The 20,544-nt window shown below is 48.3% G+C and overlaps 3 protein-coding genes across 6 annotated transcripts; 2 read left to right on the forward strand and 1 right to left on the reverse strand.

The window, feature by feature from the left end:
* Positions 1 to 227: 227 nt before the first annotated feature.
* On the forward strand, positions 228 to 1,148 carry APOF (apolipoprotein F). The gene is given in 3 exon segments (XM_030866952.2): positions 228 to 952; positions 954 to 1,012; positions 1,015 to 1,148. Coding segments are annotated over 3 exon segments (918 nt in total).
* Positions 1,149 to 2,043: 895 nt separating this feature from the next.
* STAT2 (signal transducer and activator of transcription 2) lies at positions 2,044 to 17,960 on the forward strand. Of its 4 annotated transcripts, none has more exons than XM_060306982.1 (24): positions 2,044 to 2,293; positions 4,002 to 4,145; positions 4,301 to 4,454; positions 4,803 to 4,898; positions 5,074 to 5,166; positions 5,258 to 5,333; positions 5,773 to 5,858; positions 6,022 to 6,170; positions 9,612 to 9,770; positions 9,875 to 9,967; positions 10,183 to 10,242; positions 10,893 to 10,913; positions 11,143 to 11,236; positions 11,387 to 11,434; positions 11,515 to 11,598; positions 11,744 to 11,842; positions 11,946 to 12,081; positions 12,202 to 12,254; positions 12,366 to 12,460; positions 13,067 to 13,203; positions 13,377 to 13,559; positions 13,796 to 13,853; positions 14,665 to 15,107; positions 15,392 to 17,960. In XM_060306982.1, exons 2-24 carry the CDS (start codon positions 4,015 to 4,017, stop codon positions 15,532 to 15,534), a joined length of 2,691 nt encoding a protein of 896 aa, XP_060162965.1. In that variant the 5' UTR covers positions 2,044 to 2,293; positions 4,002 to 4,014; the 3' UTR covers positions 15,535 to 17,960. The 4 variants fall into 4 exon arrangements, with proteins under 4 accessions (XP_060162965.1, XP_060162967.1, XP_060162966.1 ...); XM_060306984.2 differs by having other exon boundaries at positions 5,077 to 5,166; XM_060306983.1 differs by having other exon boundaries at positions 2,044 to 2,276.
* IL23A (interleukin 23 subunit alpha) lies at positions 16,152 to 18,957 on the reverse strand. Its single transcript, XM_030866641.2, has 4 exons — positions 18,413 to 18,957; positions 18,095 to 18,193; positions 16,846 to 16,992; positions 16,152 to 16,736 (listed from the first exon to the last, which is right to left on the reverse strand). The coding sequence occupies exons 1-4, from the start codon at positions 18,569 to 18,571 to the stop codon at positions 16,575 to 16,577; spliced, it is 567 nt and encodes a 188-aa protein (XP_030722501.1). The 5' UTR covers positions 18,572 to 18,957; the 3' UTR covers positions 16,152 to 16,574.
* Positions 18,958 to 20,544: the final 1,587 nt, after the last annotated feature.

The raw sequence follows: 20,544 nt of genomic DNA on the forward strand, positions 1-20,544 counted from the left end.
GAAGACCTGAAGATGGAGAAGGTCAAGAGGGAACAATTGGGTTGCATTTCCTGTTTCTCAGTCCTTTAGCTAAAAAGAACAGAAGTTTGGAGGTGATAGATGAGGTTCTTCTCCCTGAGTCCTGGGCTCCTTTTGGACCACAGTCCTTACGGAAACGGTTTGTATGTTTCTGGTTTCTCCCGTCTCCAGTGCACTCTGCTCCGGACATGCGTGGTCTCAGACTCATCATGGTACCAGCTGAGCTACTTCTTTGCTGCTTCCTGCTGCACGCTGTGGATGCCATTCCATATGGAAACCAGACAAACGTCTTGGTGCATCTTCACTCATCCTTGGGATCCTGGCTACCTTCCTCAGCCCCATTGTCTTGCCGGGCCCTGCTCCCCAAATCCCTGCCTGGCTTCACCCACATGGCCCTTCTCCCCAAGTTCCTGGTAGGCCTGCCCCTGATGATTGCCTTGGAGAAAGCTGGCTGTCAAGCTGATGTACGGGTCCTGCAGCTTCAGCTCTACCGCCAGGGGAGTGTAAAGGCGACACAGATCCTCATCAGACATCTTCAAGAGCTCGAGAAAAGCAGAAGCACAGGGACGGGAGTGTCAGTGGATGCCCTGGCCTCTGCTCTGCAGCTGTTGGCCAGGGAGCACCCAGACCCAGAGAGGGCCCGACGATCCCTCTCCATCAAGGACTGTGAGCAGGAGCAGGAGCAGAGTGTGCACAATGTAGTCCAGCTGTTGCCAGGAGTGGGAACCTTCTACAACCTGGGCACAGCATTGTATTATGCTGTTCAGAACTGCTCGGACAAGGCCAAGGAACGAGGCCGAGACGGGGTCATAGATCTGGGTTATGAACTTCTGATGGCCATGGCTGGATTGTCAGGGGGGCCCACGGGAGTAATGATCAGTACTTCACTTAAACCTATAGTGAAGGCTGGGGTTCAGCGGGTGATCCAGTATTATAATGAGAGAGGTGAACAGCCCTCCACCAGAGACCAGCAAGGAGGTCTTGGGGGGCACCTCAAATTGAGTCACCTGGAAGAAACAACTACCATGGCCCCTTTGGTATCAGTAGTAAGTTCAGTTCCTTACTGGCAGTGGACCTTACTCTATGACTATGGCTTAGATCCTAGGGATGGGAATACTACTGAGATATAAAAGAAGGTGGTATGGAATTCCTTGGCTGTCCGGTGGTTAGGACTCCACTCTTTCACTGCCCAAGGGGCCAGGTTCAATCCCTGGTCGGGGAACTAAGATCCCCGTAAGCTGCGCAGCAATCAATCAATTATAAAAGAAGTGGTGGGACTTCCCTGGCGGCCCAGTGGTTAAGAATCCACACTTCCACTGCAGGGGGTGCGGGTTTGATCCCTGGTGGGGAAACTAAGATCCTGCATGCCAGCGCAGTGCAGCCAAAAAAAAAAAAAAAAGGTGGTAAACATGATGACTGGATCTAATATTCTGACAAGTTGTACGTGTGTGTTCAAAATCCAAATCTCTGATTTTTTTTATCAAGGAGGAAGGCAGTACTGTAAAATGTAGAAATTTTAAAGTTTGTGGTTTGGAATCAGAGGATTTGGCTTTGAATCCAGGCTCCACTTGTTAGAGCTTCAGCGACCATTGACTAGTACCTTCTTTCTCCAAACTCAGTTTTTTAAATTTCTAAAGAATAGTGATATGCAATGGGTTTCGTGGAAATTAAAAACGGTACGGTGTCCTAATGCTTAGCACGGTACCAACAATAAATAGGCTTCTGTGGGTTTTGTTGTTATTACTTAAGCCCTCCCCTTCCTGTCCCAATATGTCGAAATTCCGTCTCGCTTGTTAGCTCAGCGCCTCCAAGGTCCTGAGCCAGTCTCGGTTCCGCTGCGTCTCTGCGGGTTCTCGGAAATCAGCTGTTTCAGTCCCGAGCTCTTCTGTTCATTGGATTCCTCCCTCCGCAGATACGGGGCAGGGCTTACTTGAGCTTTCCTACCAATCGCTGCAGTTAGAGGTGTGGTTTCAGCTCCGCTTGTCCCGCCTCGCGGAGAAGGAGGAGTTGTGGTGGCGCCAATGAACTCACAGCCTGGAGAAGAGGTTGGCTGAATGGCAGCCAGTGTCGGGGCGCCTCTATGGGAATGGCGAGTTCCGGGGTTCAGCCGCTCACTCAAGCCTGTGGCAAGGGGGTGGGTTCGAGAGGCGGGCCGAAGCCGAGGGCGGCGCGGGAGGCCCTGGTGCCAGAGCTCTCTCTGGGAACCGGAAGCCTGGACCACAGCTACTGGAGGGAGCGGGGGCTGAGACGCTAACCAGGTACCGGCCCTGAGAAGGTGCGTGGGGGTGTGGGTGGAGGCGGGGGTTTCTCTCTGAGAGGGCAGGCAGGCCCTGGGGGGTACGCCCCGCAGGATTCAGACTCTGTCCCCAGGTTGAAACAGGAGCTGTCGCCTCCTTCATCCTCCTGTCCAACCTAGGTCCCCAACCGTAACGCACCCCGCCCTCCAGAAACGCCCCTGCAACTTCCAAGACCCGAAACCTGGCATTGTTGCATTGGTTCAGTGTCTTGGCCAACGCTTTTACCTTCCGGTCTGTTATTTTTGATTCTTACCAAAAAAAAGAAAGAAAAAACTAGAGTTCTTTTCAGAAAAGCTTATTGAGCACAAAATACGCGCCTAAAAGAGTGTTGGATAACTGGAGAAAAAAGGAGTTTACAGCCCTTAACCTCCGTGCTTGCAATCTATTTAAGAAGGCCAGGTTTTTTGGTTTTGTTTTTCGTATTTAAACCTCAGGGTTTACTTGCCGCCTTGCTTTATTAATACCAGCCAATTAGTTCCTTAGGAGCTGGGGCCTCGTCGTTTGTTTTTTAGTGTAAAAAGTCAAGCACTACTAAAGGGTTAAAGTGAAAAGTAGGAGCCCCAGCCCAATTCTTTACTTCCCTTGTTCCTACTTCCCAGAGGTAGAAAGGCAGCTCATGATTATTTGTACTGGTGGAAAAGAATCTTTCCCACCCCAAGCATTTGATTTGTAATAAAATCATGTGACCTTTTTTTAGACCACAGACGTGGGTGTTAATTCTTTTTTGTTAGGTTCAGGCTGCAAGATGTTTTGATTTCCTAAACAGACAGATGGCAGTGGGCGGGGAAAGGTAGGGAGAAGGGCTCCTCCCAGCCTGCTTGGTGGCAGGCAAGAACAAGTTTTGAGTGAATTTTCTCATGAACTTAATAATCCACATGAAGAATCAGAGATTGACAGAAGTCATAAAAGTGTCACAATCTTAGGTTTTCAGTGACCCCTTACACAGTATTTAAATATCTTAAACATCTTCTAGAGAATGGAGCTCCTCCTTCCAACATGGAGAGCAGTTTATCTCCAAGGAGGTTCAGCCTCTGATAAAGCTTTGGGGCCAGCCGGGATAATGCTGAAATAAATACTTAAGACTGAGACTTCCCTGGTGGTCTAGTGGTTAAGACTCCACGCTTCCACTGCAGTGGGTTCAATCCCTGGTGGGGGAACTAAAATCCTGCATGCCGTGTGGTGTGGCCAAAAATAAATAAATAATTTTAAAAAACCTTTTTTTAAATACTTAAGACTGACCTTTAAATGCTCCAGCATAAGTGAATACAAACACGAACAAATAAATTTAAAATAAATTCATTGGGGGAGATAGATGACATGAGATTGCGGAAGTGTCATACATGTTTGTTGAAGCTGGATGATGGGTACATGGATGATCCTTGTACTATTCACTCTACTTTGTTGTGTGTTTGAAAATTACCATTGAAACAAAAAGGCCTATGTGTTGGAGCTCTTAAATAGTACTCCCTGGAAGAATATACGCCAAACTGATAATATTGGTTACTTCTGGAGAGGAGGAAAAGGGACCAAGATTGGGAGTGGAGTCAATCTAGACTTTACTTTTTTTCTGTATTTTTTCTTACCTGTATAATTAAACATTTCTTAAAATTTGTAATAATAAACAATCACGAGACTGTGGATGGTTTAGTCCAGCAAAATTTCCAATTGGGAACATGCATCCTTTAGGCTCAGACCCCAAATGGCGCAGTGGGAGATGCTGCAGAATCTTGACAGCCCATTTCAGGATCAGCTGCACCAGCTCTATTCAAATAGCCTCCTGCCGGTGGACATTCGACAGAACTTGTCTGTCTGGATTGAAGATCAGAACTGGTGAGGCCTTCAGGAAGTTGGGGGGATGAGGAAAATGATTTCTTTCTTCTGAGCCCCCAGGATCCTGGAGACACCAAGGGCAGGAAGGGGTTGGAAGGCCTCAAGATGGTAGCAACCCTGCAGAGATACTAATCCTTGTCCTTCCTGGTCCCTAGGCAGGAAGCTGCACTGGGCAATGATGAGGCCAAGGCTAATATGCTGTTCTTCCACTTCTTGGACCAACTGAACTATGAGTGTAGCCGCTGCAGCCAGGACCCTGAGTGTTTGTTGCTACAGCACAACTTGCGAAAATTCTATCGGGACATTCAGGTACTTGGAGGAGCCAGGAATAACAAAGTAGGAATGGCAGCTGAGTGTAGAGGAGTACGTTTTAGGGTATGGAACATAGAACAGGACCTGGAGGTTCAAAGGACAGGGGAAGATCTGGGGAAAATGGGACAGAGTCTGGACTCGGGAGATCACTGGCAGAGAGAAGGACATAGTCTAGATGACCTGTTTGGAAAGAGGCTAGGGTTTGGGGGACCAGTGGTGAGAAGGGGTAGGGCCTGGGACCCTGAAGAAGGGGAGAATACTGAGGTCACTGGTGGGGAGGGCCTGAGGTGGTAGTTCATTGATGGTAGTTAAGTTAAATCAGTCCTTTCTCTTTTCCTACTGCAGGCCTTTCCCCAGGGTGCTACCCAATTGGCTGAGATGATCTTTAATCTCCTTCTGGAAGAAAAAAGAATTCTGACCCAGGCTCAGAGGGCTCAATTGGTGAGAACAATTTGGTGGTGATGTTGAAAGCTCCTGGAGTAGAGAGGGATCCTGCAAAGGACTCAGTAAATTTGCCTCAGAACAAGATCCCTCCACATCCTGTGGTTTCATTTCAGGCCTGGATTTCAGGGATGAAAGGTCAGAGTTGAAATGTGCTCAGAGCCTCTTATTTCAGGAGCAAGGAGAAGAACCAGCCCTTGCAGCACCTGGGGAGAGCCAGCAGCATGAGATTGAATCCCGGATCCTGGAATTAAAGGCTATGATGGAGGTTGGTAGATGTGGCAAGAGCCAGGGTGGGCAGGACTCAGCCTGCCTCCTCTCACAGAAGCAGCCTCATCAGGGTCTCATCTCCTCTGCAGAAGCTGGTGAAATCCATCAGCCAACTGAAAGACCAGCAGGATGTCTTCTACTTCCGATATAAGATCCAGACCTCAGGTAGAAAGCACATTGAGGGGTGGGAGAAAGGTGCCTACTGGGAAGCCAAGGGTAGAATAGAGCAGAAGGGGAAAGCCCCAGCAAGCAGTAATCACCTTCGGCTGCATCTTGCTGGTTACAGTCCTGCTGCCATTGCAAAGCTGGAGGTGCCAGGGTATGTTGTAGAGGTCAGGCTGGAGGTGTAGCTGAGGGACAGCTAGTGAATGTTGGAGGGGATGCTTGGGAAACTGCCTTAGCAGATTGAGTGGGCTTCTGGTTCTAGCAAGACCATTCAGAATTTGCATGAGGGCCCAGAGGTGCCTGTGCTTTGGTTGGTTCCCCTTCTTCTTCTCCCTTCAGAACTCCCCACTCCTGACTCTGGCTGAGGTCTGGGCTGGGAAGGAGAAGGGGAGGAGCCCTAGGTCTGAGCATTTGTCTCACTCCTGCTCCTGTTGTCCAGCAAGGACACCCTCTTTGGACCCCCATCAGACCAGACAGCAGGACATTCTGCAGGAAACGCTCAATGAACTGGACAGAAGGAGAAAGGTGGGTGGCAGAGGACAGAGGGAGTGGGCAGCAGGGAACTGGGGAAAATGAGGCATCGGGAGCCCGGGCCTCCTAGCCTTGGCTTCTTTGTCTCTTCATCCCTGGTTGAATGGTGGAGGGTGATGGTGAGAGGCTCTCAGCACTCACTTTATGTCTTTCATAGGAGGTGCTAGATGCCTCCAAAGCACTGCTAGGCCGATTAACTACCCTAATTGAGCTACTGCTGCCCAAGTTGGAGGAGTGGAAAGTTCAGCAGCAGAAAGCCTGCATTGGAGGTCCCCCGGATGGAGGGTTGGAGCAGTTGGAGAAGTGGTGAGAGGCACCTCCCCACCCTCGTGCTCACCTGGCCCTAGTCCTACCTACCCCCTGTGCTTTGTAGGTTATAATGCCCTGTATATGACAAGAGATATTGCCCTCCTTAATCTCTGCTCCCCAGAATGATCCCAGCTCCCTTGTCTGACTGCAGCTATGCTCTGCTCTTCATTCTCACCACTCAGGGAGCCCAGAGCCCAGTCTTTGCTTTGGGGAAAGTAATGAATTGATCCACAATCCGATTTCTCCTTCCTGCTTAATCACCCGAGAAATATCGTTTTACCTTTTTTTCAGTGCAGTGAATATAATGCCAAAAAAAAAAATTACCAGTTACCTTAATATCCAGATGTAGCTACTATAATATTATTAAACAAAAATTGAATCATACTGTTCATACTGTTTTGAGACCTGTGGGTTTGTTTGTTTTTTTTAACTTGGCACTATATCGTATTTACCCATGCCCATGATACTTTTATTTTTTGCATCTTTTGGCCATGCCACACAGCATATGGGATGTGGGATCGTTCCCCGACTAGGGATCAAACCCGCACCCCCTACAGTGGAAGGGTGGAGTCTTAACCACTGGACCATCATGGAAGTCCCTACGCATGATACTTTTTTTTTTTTTCTTTTTTTGGCTGTATTGGGTCTTCGTTGCTGTGCGCGGGCTTTCTCTAGTTGTGGTGAACGGAGGCTACTCTTCATTGCGGTGCACAGGCTTCTCATTGCGGTGGCTTCTCTTGTTGCGGAGCACAGGCTCTAGGCGCGCGGGCTTCAGTAGTTGTGGCACGTGGGCTCAGTAGTTGTGGCTCTTGGGCTCTAGAATGCAGGCTCAGTAGTTGTGGCGCACAGGCTTGGTTGCTCCGCAGCATGTGGGATCTTCCCGGACCAGGGCTTGAACCTGTGTCCCCTGCATTGGCAGGCGGATTCTTACCCGCTGCACCACCAGGGAAGCCCTAAACAAATTTCTTTATTTGTTTTCCAGTAAACTCCTTATTTTATATTAATTTTATTGTGATGTAGAAAAAAATAACTAATGTGTCCTTCAACATATTTGAAAAATACCTATTATTTAGATATTTTGTCATGAGAAAATTTATTATAATAATTTAAACTATTAAAAATATACCATGGGGGGGCACCCGTGGAATGAACTGGGAGACTGGGATTGACATATATACACTATTGATACTATGTATAAAATAGATAACTAATGAGAACCTACTGTATAGAACAGGGAACTCTACTCAGTGCTCTGTGGTGACCTAAATGGAAAGGAAATCCAAAAAAGAGGGAATATATGTATACATGTAGCTGATTCACTTTGCTGTACAGCAGAAAGTAACACAACATTGTAAAGCAACTATTCTCCAATAAAATTTAATATAAAAAAATAAAAATATACCACTCTTCAGATAAATTGAAAACAGTTATATAGGGCTTAGGGTACAGGATAAGTATTTACATTACAGTTGCACATGTATTCATCATTTTGTACAGGGGTTGGCAAATTATGGCCTGTGAGTGATTTCTTGCTATTTTAAACAGTGCTACAGTAAATAACCTCATAGCTCCATCTTTATTTACATCTCCAGTTATTTCTGTAATGTAAGTTATCAGAAGTGATATTCCTGGGTTAAAGTATATATTGGATTGGCCAAAAAGTTCGCTTGGTTAGTGAATGCATTGTTCGATAAAATTCTTGGTGAAAATGAAAAATGCGTTTTTTGTTTTTACTTAAAACTGAATGAACTTTTTGGCCAACCCAATACCTTTTCTTGGTGGTGATGCTGTTACTGTGTTGTTCTTTTGTTTCATTGTTTTTAATACAAAGAGCTGTATTTCTTTTTCTGATTGTAAATATAAAATATACTAATTGGAAAAATTTCAGAAAACTTACAAGAGAAAAAAAGTAAAAATTACCCGTGTGCATAATCTGATCATTCAGAGGTAACCACTATTAATGCTTTTCAAAAAAAATTTTTTGATATGGACCATTTTTAAAGTCTTTATTGAATTTGTTACAGTATTGCTTCTGTTTTATGTTTTGGTTTTTTGGCTGTGAGGCATGTGGGATCTTAGCTCCCCAACCAGGGATCGAACCCACACCCCCTGCATTGGAAGGTGAAGTCTTAACCATTGGACCACCAGGGAAGTCCCCTGTTAATGCTTTTGAATACATTTTTCCAGATTTTCCTGGTGCATATTCACAAATATACATCTATTTTAAACAGAACTCAGATTATATCATATATATACTGTCTTGTAATTTTTATAATTTAATGTTTTTGAAAATTTTTTCTTGTCAAAAATTTGTGTCTATATCATTTTTAATGGTTGCATAGTATTCCATGATGTCAATATGCCATAATTTACATACCCAATACCAATTGTTTCTAATTTTTCTATTACAGAAAACAAAGCTATGAATTATGAACATCTGTCTTTGTCCATTTGTTTGTCTGATTATTTCCTTAGGATATATCTTAGAAATGGAATACTGCAAAATGTATATACATTTTTTGAAGCTTTTTATTTTTTATATATTTTTTGGCCACACCACGCAGCATGTGGGATTTTAGTTCCCCGACTAGGGATTGAACCCGCGCCCCTTGCATTGGAAGTGTGGAGTCTTAACCACTGGACCACCAGGGAAGTACCCTGAAGCTTTTTAAAAAAATAGTTCCAAACTGCTATCCCAATCTGTTTGCTCTTATGTAGTGGATAATTGTCTTCCTGTTACCATATTGCCTATTATTATTATTTCTTATTATATAGACAGTAAAACACATACAACTTCATCCCTTACTAGTTTTATGACCTTGAGCAAGTCACTTTAATCTTTCTGTGCCTCAGCTTTACCATCTGTAAAATAGGGATAATAATAGTACCTACCTCATAGGGTTGTTGTAAGAATTAACCCTATGCATGAAGATGTGTGAAGCACTTAGAATAAAAAGTACATATCAGGGCTTCCCTGGTGGCGCAGTGGTTGAGCGTCCGCCTGCCGCCTGCCGATGCAGGGGACACGGGTTCGTGCCCCGGTCTGGGAGGATCCCACATGCCACGGAGCGGCTGGGCCCGTGAGCCATGGCCGCTGAGCCTGCGCGTCCAGAGCCTGTGCTCCGCAACGGGAGAGGCCACAACAGTGAGAGGCCCGGGTATCGCAAAAAAAAAAAAAAAAAAGTACATATCAAGCATCATGTGAAAGTTAGCTTTATTATGTTAATAAATCTTTTATCAATTTTATATGTGAAAGCGGCTTTGATATTCGTTCCTTAGGTTATGAACAAAGTTGAAAAATCTTTCACATGTTTCCTGGATTCTTTTTTGTCCCAATCAGTTTCTGACTTTCCACATAGTTAAAGGGGAGCTCTTGGAGCCTGTTTGGGGATTCCAGGAAACTGATGGATTCTTTCTCCCTTGAATTCTGTCACCCAGGTTCACAGCTGGAGCAAAGCTGTTGTTTCATCTGCGGCAGCTGCTGAAGGAGCTGACGGGATTGAGTCACATGGTCACCTATCAGGGGGACCCTCTGATCGAAGGGGTGGATCTGCGGAAGGCCCAGGTCACAGAGCTGCTACTTCGCCTGCTCCACAGGTCTAGAGGCCAGGGAGGGACCTCGAGGGAGGCCAGAGGGAAGGGACAAGGGGAGCCATTCTTACAGATACTGACCTCTATATATTCTCTCCACATCTCCCCAGAGCCTTTGTAGTAGAAACCCAGCCCTGCATGCCCCAAACTCCCCATCGACCCCTCATCCTCAAGACTGGGAGCAAGTTCACCGTCCGAACAAGGTTGGCATTTCAGAACTCATTCCTACTTCCTTTTACCAGCCCTGGCACTGATGCTTTCTGGTTTTACAAATCTTCCCACTCTTGGCTGTTTCTTCTCTCTTTTCCCCTCAATCTCCTTACCTCTTCTAATCTCTTCCCTTGTTTTTTTCAAACATCTGGTCTATCCAGGAGATTGAAGTTGACCACTTTCCCCCATCTCCTTCCCTCCCTTGCAGGCTGCTGGTGAGACTCCAGGAAGGCAATGAGTCACTGACTGCAGAAGTCTCCATTGACAGGTAAGTTGGGGCAGGTGAAGGGTGGGACCAAGGGGTGGCCAGGAAGTGGGGTGGTGGGGTGGAGGAGGCACCTACTCTTCACAACAGGGCCCTGGGGCTGTGTTCTTTTCCCTTCCATCCCTACCTCATAGAAATAGCTCATCTCTTTTGTTGAGTGCTTACTACGTGACATGTAGCTTGTCAAGTACCCAATTTAAAGTTGTCACAGGGGGCTTCCCTGGTGGCGCAGTGGTTGAGAGTCCACCTGCCGATGCAGGGGACACGGGTTCGTGCCCCGGTCCGGGAAGATCCCACATGCCACGGAGCGGCTGGGCCCGTGAGCCGTGGCCGCTGAGCCTGCGCGTCCGGAGCCTGTGCTCTGCAACGGGAGAGGCCACAACAGTGAGAGGCCCGCGTACTGCAAAAAAATAATAATAATAATAAAAATAAATAAATAAAATAAAATTGTCACAGGAACCCCATGAGTTAGGTATTATCAAGGCACTATTCAAATGAGGAAACAAGTTCAGATAATTTATGTCTCTAGTGCAAGGCCACATAGCTGGTGAGCTGCAGATTTGGGTTTGAACCCGGGTCTGTCTGATTCCACAGACCAAATTCCTAACTTCTACACTATTTTGCTTCCCAGTGATTTTTTTTTTTCTTTACAGAAATCCTCCTGAATCACAAGGGTAGGTGCCTGACAAGGACACTGCAAACTTTTGTGCACTGCATGACCTGTACCATCACATGTGGCAGCCCTGATGGGGACACAAACAAGGAGGAGGTTGATTTGGGTGGTGTATGGACAGAGGGAGAAGGGGAGGTCTGAAATGAAGTGGAACTTTTGTTATTTTCCTGCTGAGTTTTTAGAATAACTCTGCTCCTGACCTGCATATATCTTCTTCCTCCTTGGAATAGCTTCCGGAAGTTCAACATTCTGACCTCAAACCAGAAAACTTTGACTCCTGAGAAAGGGCAGAGTCAGGGCTTAATTTGGGACTTCGGCTACCTGGTAAGAAGGGATGGTATCTTAAGGTTGTAGTCCGATCGAACAAGCTGGAGGAAGTTCCCAGGCCTTGGGAAGTCCTGAGGGCAAAGCAGGGGTTCCAGGGACCCTGGGGTCCTTGCTCTGGCCTTCTCTCTCCCTCCCCTCAATTCACAGACACTGATGGAGCAGCGTTCAGGTAGTTCAGGAAAGGGCAGCAATAAGGTGAGGCCTGGACAGGGGGTTGGGGGGCAGGAGGAACTTACCAAAAGGCACGCTGATCACTGTGTCTTCTGCTGTCCCAGGGGCTGCTAGCCGTGACAGAGGAACTGCACATTATCAGCTTCACAGTCAGATACACCTACCAGGGTCTGAAGCAGGAACTGAAAGTGAGTGAAAATGGAGTGCGTTTGGGGAAAGACCTAAGGAGGGGTTAAGCAGAAGCCTCTCAGGGTGGAATATTGTCTGCCCTTGACAGATGTCTACAGCTGGAAACATCACATCCCTCTTCTGTGATTTCTGTCTCCTCCCCAGACAGACACCCTTCCTGTGGTGATTATTTCTAACATGAACCAACTCTCAGTCGCCTGGGCCTCGGTTCTCTGGTTCAATCTGCTCAGCTCAGACCCCCAGGTAGGCGGTGGGGGCCAACAGGTGAAGGGTGGCAAGGAGGGGCGTGGAAGCTTGGTGTGAGGGCACTACTTCTGAGCCACCCGGTCCCTTCCTACCTCTGCAGAATCAGCAGTTCTTCTCCAGCCCCGCCAAGGCCCCCTGGGACTTGCTGGGCCCTGCTCTCAGTTGGCAGTTCTCCTCCTACGTGGGCCGAGGCCTCAACTCGGACCAGCTTGGCATGCTGCGGGACAAGCTGTTTGGTACAGACCTTCTTTTCTCTCAGCGTTTCCCCAGCCTTTGTCTGCCCGCACCCGCCATCCTTTCTGTCCCAGGACCCTTGGCCCTGCCTTCTGTCATCTCAACTGTCTGTCTGCCCACAGGGCAGAACTCCAAGACTGAGGGTGACTTGTTGTCCTGGGTCAATTTCGTTAAGGTAACTCTCTGCATCCTGTGCAGCTAGACCTTGGCCCCCATCCAATTACTAGTCCTTCCCCACACCCAGGGCAGTTCCACATCTCTTCCTGCCTTTCCATTCCTCCTTCAGCGAGAGAGCCCCCCTGGCAAGCTACCGTTCTGGACATGGCTCGACAAAATTCTGGACCTGGTACATGACCACCTGAAGGATCTCTGGAACGATGGGTAAGGCCTTGGTCAGCCTCCCTCTCTTCCCTGCCGCCTTTCTCTGCTTGAGACTGGACTCTGTGCGCCCTCATGTGGCAAATAGGGGGAGAGAGCAGAACCTGGTGCCAGGTCATAACCCCCTCACGTTTGCAGTAATAGTCTCCTAGCCCGTATTTGTCTAGCATCCACTGTGTTCCAGAGCCTGCGGGGTGCTTTTTATGAATTCTCTCACGTAATCCTTATAACCTTGCTGGGTGATGGGTGTTGCCACCCTCAAGGGAGGAAATGAAAGCTCAGAGAGGTTAAAGGACTTACACCAGGGGCAGAGCTGAGATTCAAACCGAGGCCTGTCTGACCTCACGCCTATGCTCTTTCCACCACACTGCCTGCCCATTTGTGTAGCACTTTGCCTTTTACAAGGTGCTTTTCATCTGTGTGACCTCACCGCAGCTTCACACCTCTTCCAACCCTGGGAGGTGGATATTGTCAGTAAAGTGAAATGACTTGGCCAACATGGAACAGTTTGTAACAAGGTGGCAGAGCCAGGGCCCAGACCTGGCAGTCTGTCCCTCTACAAGGGGAGCAGGAGGCAGGAGGGCCTCACAGCTGCTCTCTGTGCTGCAGACACATCATGGGCTTTGTAAGCCGGAGCCAGGAGCGCCGGCTGCTGAAGAAGACCATCTCTGGCACCTTTCTGCTGCGCTTCAGTGAAACATTGGAAGGGGGCATTACCTGCTCCTGGGTGGAACACCAAGATGATGGTCAGCTGCCCTGCCCTCCTGTCTCCACAGCCTCTCTTGCTGCCCCTCTGCCCTTGGCTTCCCTGGCTCTGTCCTGAGTCCCTCAGCAGATTTGTTGTTGGGCAGCCAGGGTGGGGAGCTCCCAGGCCCAGCCTCTTCCCTCAAGCCTGCCTGTTCCTGTATCCACTCTCCAGATAAGGTGCTCATCTACTCTGTGCAGCCCTTCACCAAGGAGGTGCTGCAGTCACTCCCGCTGGCCAAAATCATCAGCCAGTACCAGCTGCTCACTGAGGAGAACATACCTGAGAACCCACTGTGCTTCCTCTACCCACGAATCCCCCGGGATGAGGCTTTTGGGCGCTACTCCCAGGAGAAAGGTGAGAAGCATTGATATACTTCACTGGTAGAGTGCAAGGATCCACAGGCATCCACACATCCAACTCTTTCCTTTCAGCGTGGGAAAACTGATATCCAAAGAAGTTAAGGGCTTTGTCTGTGGGACACTGCTAGTTAGTAGGGAGACATGACTGTCAGGACCACCTGCACTAGGGGACCCTGGGGCTATGTGTCCAATCTCCTGACCTCCCCTGCCTCCTGTGTCTGTCCCCCATAGTTAATCTCCAGGAGCGGAAGAAATACCTGAAACATAAGCTCATTGTGGTCTCTAACAGGTGAGATGTGAACTCTTTGCCCATCTTCCCTAACTCTTTTTGGCTGATATAGTGACCCAAACCTGCCCAATTCCGGTCTCTCCAGCCTTCTTTCCTACTGACCCACACTCCCCAGCCTTCTGGGTTTGTTTCCTGCTCTTTTAGTCTCTCTCCTCTCTGTTTTCCTGCTGCCATCCTTAGGTTGTCTCCACAGGGGTTCCCTGATAATAATAGTCATAATCATTGATGTTAATGGACATCTACTTAATGCCAAGCATGGTACTAGATTTTTTTAGAACATTTTCAAAATTTAATCCTTATGAGAACCCATTTGAGCCAGTAATGAATGATAACAGCCACATTTAATGGAAGTTTATTATGTTCCAGGCACTGGGCTAAATGCTTTGTGTTCATTTTCTCATTTATTGAATCTTCATAATTGTCCTATGAGGCAGAAGATACTGTTATTACTGTTTTCAGCTGAGGAACCTGAGGTTTAGCGTGGTGAAGTGGCATGCCTAAGATACATGGCTAATCAATGATCCAGGTCTGTCAAATTCCAAAGCCCTGCTTTTAACATCTTACTGCCTCTCAGGTATTATGAGGTATTGTTGTTCCCTTTTTACAGATGATAAATCTGAGGTCAGAGAGGTTAGGTCACTTTGCCTAAGGTCACCCAACTCGTAAATGATAGGATTTAAACCTCTGGTTAACCTTAAGCCCTCTGCTCTATTGCCTTTTAGACTAGAGAGATAGCCTCTGCTTTCTCTACCATTCCCCACTTTACCTAAACGACTGAGCCCTGCTCCTTTGTCTGTATTGGGGTATCCAGACAGGTGGATGAGCTGCAACAACTGCCGGAGCTTAAGCTGGAGCCAGAACTGGAGTCATTCGAGCTGGATCTAGGGCTGGCACCAGGGCCAGAGCCAGGGCCGGGCCTGGACTTAGAGCCACTGCTGGAGGCAGGGCTGGATTTGGGGCCAGCACTGGAGTCCACTCTGGAGCCCACTCTGGAGCCCGTGCTGGAGTCCACTCTGGAGCCTGTGCTGGAGTCCACTCTGGAGCCTGTGCTGGAGTCCACTCTGGAGCCCACACTGGAGTCCACTCTGGAGCCCGTGCTGGAGTCCACACTAGGCGAGGTGTCACAGAGAGTCCCAGAGCCAGACCTGGGACCAGGACTGAAGCTGGAGCCTATTCCAGAGCCTATTTCACAGCCACTGCCAGAGCCGGATTTGCCCCATGATCTGAGACACTTGAACACTGAGGACATGGAAAGTAAGTGATGAGATGGGGCTAGGGAAGAGGGGACACATTCCCGTTCCCAACTCCCCTCCCTCACCCACTACAGAAAAAGACAGTTCTGAGCTCCTCATTGGAGAAAGGCTTATATCCCTGTGATTCCTTTTGTTACGAAATACACACACGCCTCCCCCGCCCCACCTAAGTGACCCCCTCAGGCCCTGTCTAGGCCTCTGCTGCCATCCTCTCTCACTTTCCCTGCTGCTTTGGGAACTCCTTGCCTAAGATCAGGGCCTGACTTCTTTCTCTGGACTATCTAGTCTTCAGAAACAGCATGAAGATTGAAGAAATCATGCCAAATGGTGACCCACTGTTGGCTGGCCAGAACACCGTGGATGAAGCTTACGTCTTCCCTCGCAGCCATTTCTACACAGATGGGCCCTTGATTCCTTCTGACTACTAGAAACTACATTTTCTCTGTTCTTTCCATATATTTTGCCCCTCCTACCTCTCACATCATGATGTTGCTCTCCAAGGATGGGAAATCAGGCATGTGCTCCTTCTAAACTGGGTTAACCGTGGGATTTGGAGTGAGAGGTAGAAGCATAATAAGGGTAAGGAACAGTCACCAATGAATCAGAACAGATGTTACCCATAGCTCCAGCTAGGAGCCTGGAGGCTGCCTGCTGTGCTGGGAGGTATAGGAATTTGAGAGCAGGCCAGAACAGTTAGGAGGTACTTGGAGGGCTCAGGGCAGTGGCTTCTTTCCAATATGGAAGGCTTTCAACATTTTAGTAGCTGATAAGACTAACCTAGTGCCTACTTCATCTTCCTGGAGTGCCCTTTCTGCTCAAAACAGCTCTGACTTCTGATCCTGCAGTGATTCAGAACTCCTGTCTTTGGCCAAATACACTCTTGGCCAGGAAAGCAGGGAAGGAAGCCCTGGGTCAGGGAGCAAGAGAGGGCCACACTTAGGACCCCCACTTCCTAATCACAGTCCCTTGTAATCTCATTCAGCTTGCTTAGCCATGTAGGGATTAAGGCCAAAAAGATCACGGTTACTCTATATACCAAGGGGTCATGAGGAAAGATCCCTCTCCACCGTAGCCCTGCAGAGTAGAAGGATGCATTTTGTAGTCCTTTGGCCCTGTTTTTCCGTTCTGTTTCTTTTTACTAACAAGCCTAGAAATTAGACTTAGATATCCACATAAATAAGTCTTTATTGAAAAAAGTGCATAATTCAGTATAAATATAATAAATAATCCTCCTCCCCAAACTGCTGCCATGACGATAAATAATCCCAAAATTTCCCTTCCCATGTAATAAATATTCACCCTGTTCTAGGTCAGCATCATAAGTCAGTTTTGGTAATTTTTCAACAGAGCAAGTCCTGTTAAAATTAATGGACTGATTAACTTGTTGGCTCACAGGTGTCTAGGCTGATAAATTCATCTTAGCATTGCTGAGCCGTGGAGGTCTGGGTGCCATCCTTAAGCTGCTGGCTTAGGGGCTCAGAGTTGCTGCTCCATGGGCAAAGACCCTGGCAGCTACAGCCACAAAGGCCTGGAGGCTGCGAAGGATCTTGAGGCGGAGAAGGAGGCGCTGCCACGGCTGGCTGGGACTGGGGCTTGGAGTCTGCTCAATCTCCCAGTGGTGACCCTCGGGCTGAAAGGACACAGGACACAATCAGAGAGGACTCTAGATCCTTCACTCCCCCGCCAGGCCCTGTCTCTGACACCTGCAAGCCCCACTTCTCCAGGCCCCTAGTTCATACCTGCAAGAGTTCCCTGAGGCCCAGTAGGGAGGCATGAAGCTGGCCCACAGGGCCATCGGGGAGTAGCGAAGGCTCCCCTGTGAAAATATCTGAGCCCAGCAGCTTCTCGTAAAAAACCAAGCCTTGGTGGATCCTTTGCAAGCAGGACTGGGGAGAAAAGAAAGCAGTGAAAGAAAACAGATACAGGGACTTCCCTGGTGGTCCAGTGGTTAAGACTCCGTGCTTCCACTGTAGGGGGCATGGGTTTGATCCCGGGTTGGGGAACTAAGATCCCGCATGTCACTCAGCGCAGCCAAAAAGAACACCAAAAACAAAAAAGAGAGGGAGAGGAAGAGAGAAAAAGAAAAAAGGAAGGAAGGAAAGAAAGAGAAAAAAAGGAGGGGAAAGCAAAGAGTGAGAAGAAGGAAGGAAGGAAGGAAAAGAGAAAGGAAAAGAAAAAAGATACTTTCTAATTACTTCACCAAAGACCCATCTGATATTTGCCATTCTTAGAAACGGCTGTGATATGAATGTTTGTGTCCCCAGAAAATTCATATTTTGATATCCTGATCCCCGTGTGACTGTATTAGGAAGTGGGACCCTTGGGGGGTTATTAGGTCATGAGGATGGAGCCCTCAAGAATGGGATTATTGCTCTTATAAAGGAGACCCACAGAACTCCCTAATCACTTCCACAATGTGAGGAGACAAGAAGTCTGCAACCTGAAGAGGGCCCTCACTCAACCATGCTGGCACCTTAATCTCGGACTTGCAGCCTCCAGAACTGTGAGAAATAAATGTCTGTGGTGGGCTTCCTTGGTGGCACAGTGGTTAAGAATCCGCCTGCCAATAGCAGGGGACACGGGTTCAAGCCCTGGTCCAGGAAGATCCCACGTGCCGCGGAGCAGCTAAGCCCGTGTGCCACGACTACTGAAGCCCACGCACCTAGAGCCCATACTCCGCAGCAAGAGAAGCCACTGCAATAGAGCCCACACACTGCAACGAAGAGTAGCCCCCGCTCACCGCAACTAGAGAAAGCCCACACGCAGCCACAAAGACCCAACGCAGCCAAAAATAAATAAAAAATTTAAAAATAAATTTATTTTTTAAAATAAAAAATAAATGTCTGTTGTTTATAAACCACTGAGTCTATGGTTTGTTGTTATAGCAGGCTGAATGGACAAGGACAGATACAACTTTTACTAATTCACCATGGTGTCCAGCTCTGTCCCCAGTCCCCTCTTCCTTGCAGCCCAGCCTCATCTTAGTACCTGACTGTTGTCCCTGAGTCCTTGTGGATCACAGCCATCCTCACACTGGATATGGGGGACATGATTTGTAGTCTCATCATCTTCCTCTCTTGGTAGATCCTGGAATGGAGGAGAGGTGGGAAGAGTAAAGAAAGAAGTACTTTCAAACCCCACCTGGATCCTCAGGCTGTGACTCTCCCTGGAACCCCACTCCCCTGTCCTCTCTTACCCTCTGATGGCTTTCAACCCTCCAGTTTCCACCCTAGGCCACAGAGTCTTCCACTGCAGCCTTGGAGGGCTTGGATAGGCTCCTGTTTGGTCCCAGAGGCTGCCACTCACCACATGTCCCATTGGTTGATGTGCACTCCAGGCCAGCATGCAGAGCTGCTGTGAGAGCTGCTGGCCCCGAACCCAAGCAGGGCTGCTGCCCTGAGGCGCAGCCCGGCCCCGAGCAATCCAGGGCAGCAGCAGCAGCAGCACAGCTCTGCTCCCCAGCATCTCGTTGCCTGCTTCTCAGATCTGGCTGGCTCTGTGCCTTGCAGTCCCTGTGGAATCTCTGTCCACTTCCCCTTGCTCTGAGCCTGATTCTCTTTGTTCTGTGCGTCTCTGGTTTGGTTCCCTCTGTCGTTCACCAAGTTTCTGAGCTGCTTTCTGTAGATTTTCTCCCCTTGTCTCTGAGTCTCTTTTTAAGCTCCCTGCATTGTAAGACCCGCCCTTTATACTAGCAGGTGACTCACAGCAGGTGGGATTCCCCTCCCTGCATCATCTCCCTCCGTGGGGAGCCCAGGTAAGTAGCCTCAGTTCCAGGGGAAATGAGTCGTGTGGTTGCCGTGACTGGAGGCCTGGGATGGGACTTAACGTGTAATGCTCTCCAGGAATCAAAGAGGCTGTAGAAGGGGGTGGGGTGGGAGTAACGAATATTTAAATGAATCTAGTCTCAAGTTCCTTCCTGCTTAACCTTTCCCTCATCTTTTTGCCTCTCTAAGCTATATCTTCCCTCCCTTCAAACCTAATTTCCTCACCCCTGCCTGCCTGAGTAAAAATCAAAACAGAAGCATTCATTTATCTCCCAATAGGATGGCAAGCTCAGTTTGGAATGAAGTTTGGTTCCCACCTGATGCCCTCAATCTAAGAATAAGGGGGCTTCTTAGTCTCTGTTGAGAACGGTGTTATTTTCACTGGGAGACAATGGACATGAAGGCACTTTGTGAACTGGGAAACCACATAAGTTCGGTATAAGGTATTATTGCTCCCTCACTTCAGGCCTCACTCTGGAGGCTAGGAGGGCTGTTGGAAGGAAAGAGCTGTTGCTAAGAACCATCTGATTCCTCAACCTTAGTGGCCTAAGTTTCTTGGGCTCTGTGGGATTCAGGTGATTTGGGGGTGGGGGACACCAGTGTAAGCAAGGGCTAGAAATCCAACTGAGATATTCCAGCACCCAGCCCTTCACCGTGGCTAGAAAGTCCAGGGTTCTGGGTAGTTGAAGGTGCACAGTGTCAATGACCCTGGCTGGTCCTTCAGCCTGTTGCATCCATGGGTAAAATCCGCTGACACTGATTTCATCACCATCCCTGATGCAACATTCAGTGAAACGGCTGAGACTGTGAAGTTGGGCGTGGGAGTGGAAGGTGGTCCAAATCTGGGACTGCCCCAACCCCACTGGAGGGTCCCAGGACAATCTGGACGTCAGAATGAGGCCATGGATGACCACACAGATGGCTCCCAAAGGCTTTCCAAGAGATTGACCCTTTTTCTCTGAGAAACACCCTCGATAGAGGTCTCCCTTCTCATAGGACTATTCAAAACTGCCCAATGAAACCTCTGATTCGAATATGACTCTGCGGTAAATCCACCCTTTGGATAAAACATTTGCAGCATCAGAGAGGTTACCTCAGTTTGAGTGAGAAATGGTTTGCCTCTCGTTACACTGGTGAATACAAATGAAATAAGGAAATTGGGGGTGGGGGTGGGGGTAGGGGAGCTCACCTCACTTTTGTATAATGTCTCCCATGCTTTTCCTGCCTCTGGTTCCCATTCTGGGAGCCCTATAGGATAGGAGATGGAAGGTGAAAAGCAGGAGGAGGAAGTGGAACGCTGGGGGATGGGATGAGAGGGACAAGGGTGAGTTGGAGGCATGGGGCTTTGTTTCACTTCCTGGTGCTTCGGGAGTTGGGAAGGAAGCAAGGTTGGTGGGGCGATTGTGGGACTGTTGTGTGACAGGAACTACTTCCAGGACTAGGTCTGACCTGGAGCTGCAAGGAGACCTTGACGTCAGCAGGACCTCAACCGTTAATGCAAATTATACTGACAAACAGGCCTTTCCAGTTGGATGCCCAGACGCCAAATCCAGTTGAAGTTTCCCGAGGTGGTTAGTAATGATGGCTTATATCCAACTCTCACTTTATGCCAAGTACTTAGTTTAAGCACTTTTCATATATTAACCCATTTAATTCTCACAACAACACAATTAG

The sequence above is a fragment of the Globicephala melas genome, chromosome 10 (assembly GCF_963455315.2).
Source record: "Globicephala melas chromosome 10, mGloMel1.2, whole genome shotgun sequence".
In the NCBI taxonomy this organism is placed as follows: Eukaryota; Metazoa; Chordata; class Mammalia; order Artiodactyla; family Delphinidae; genus Globicephala; species Globicephala melas.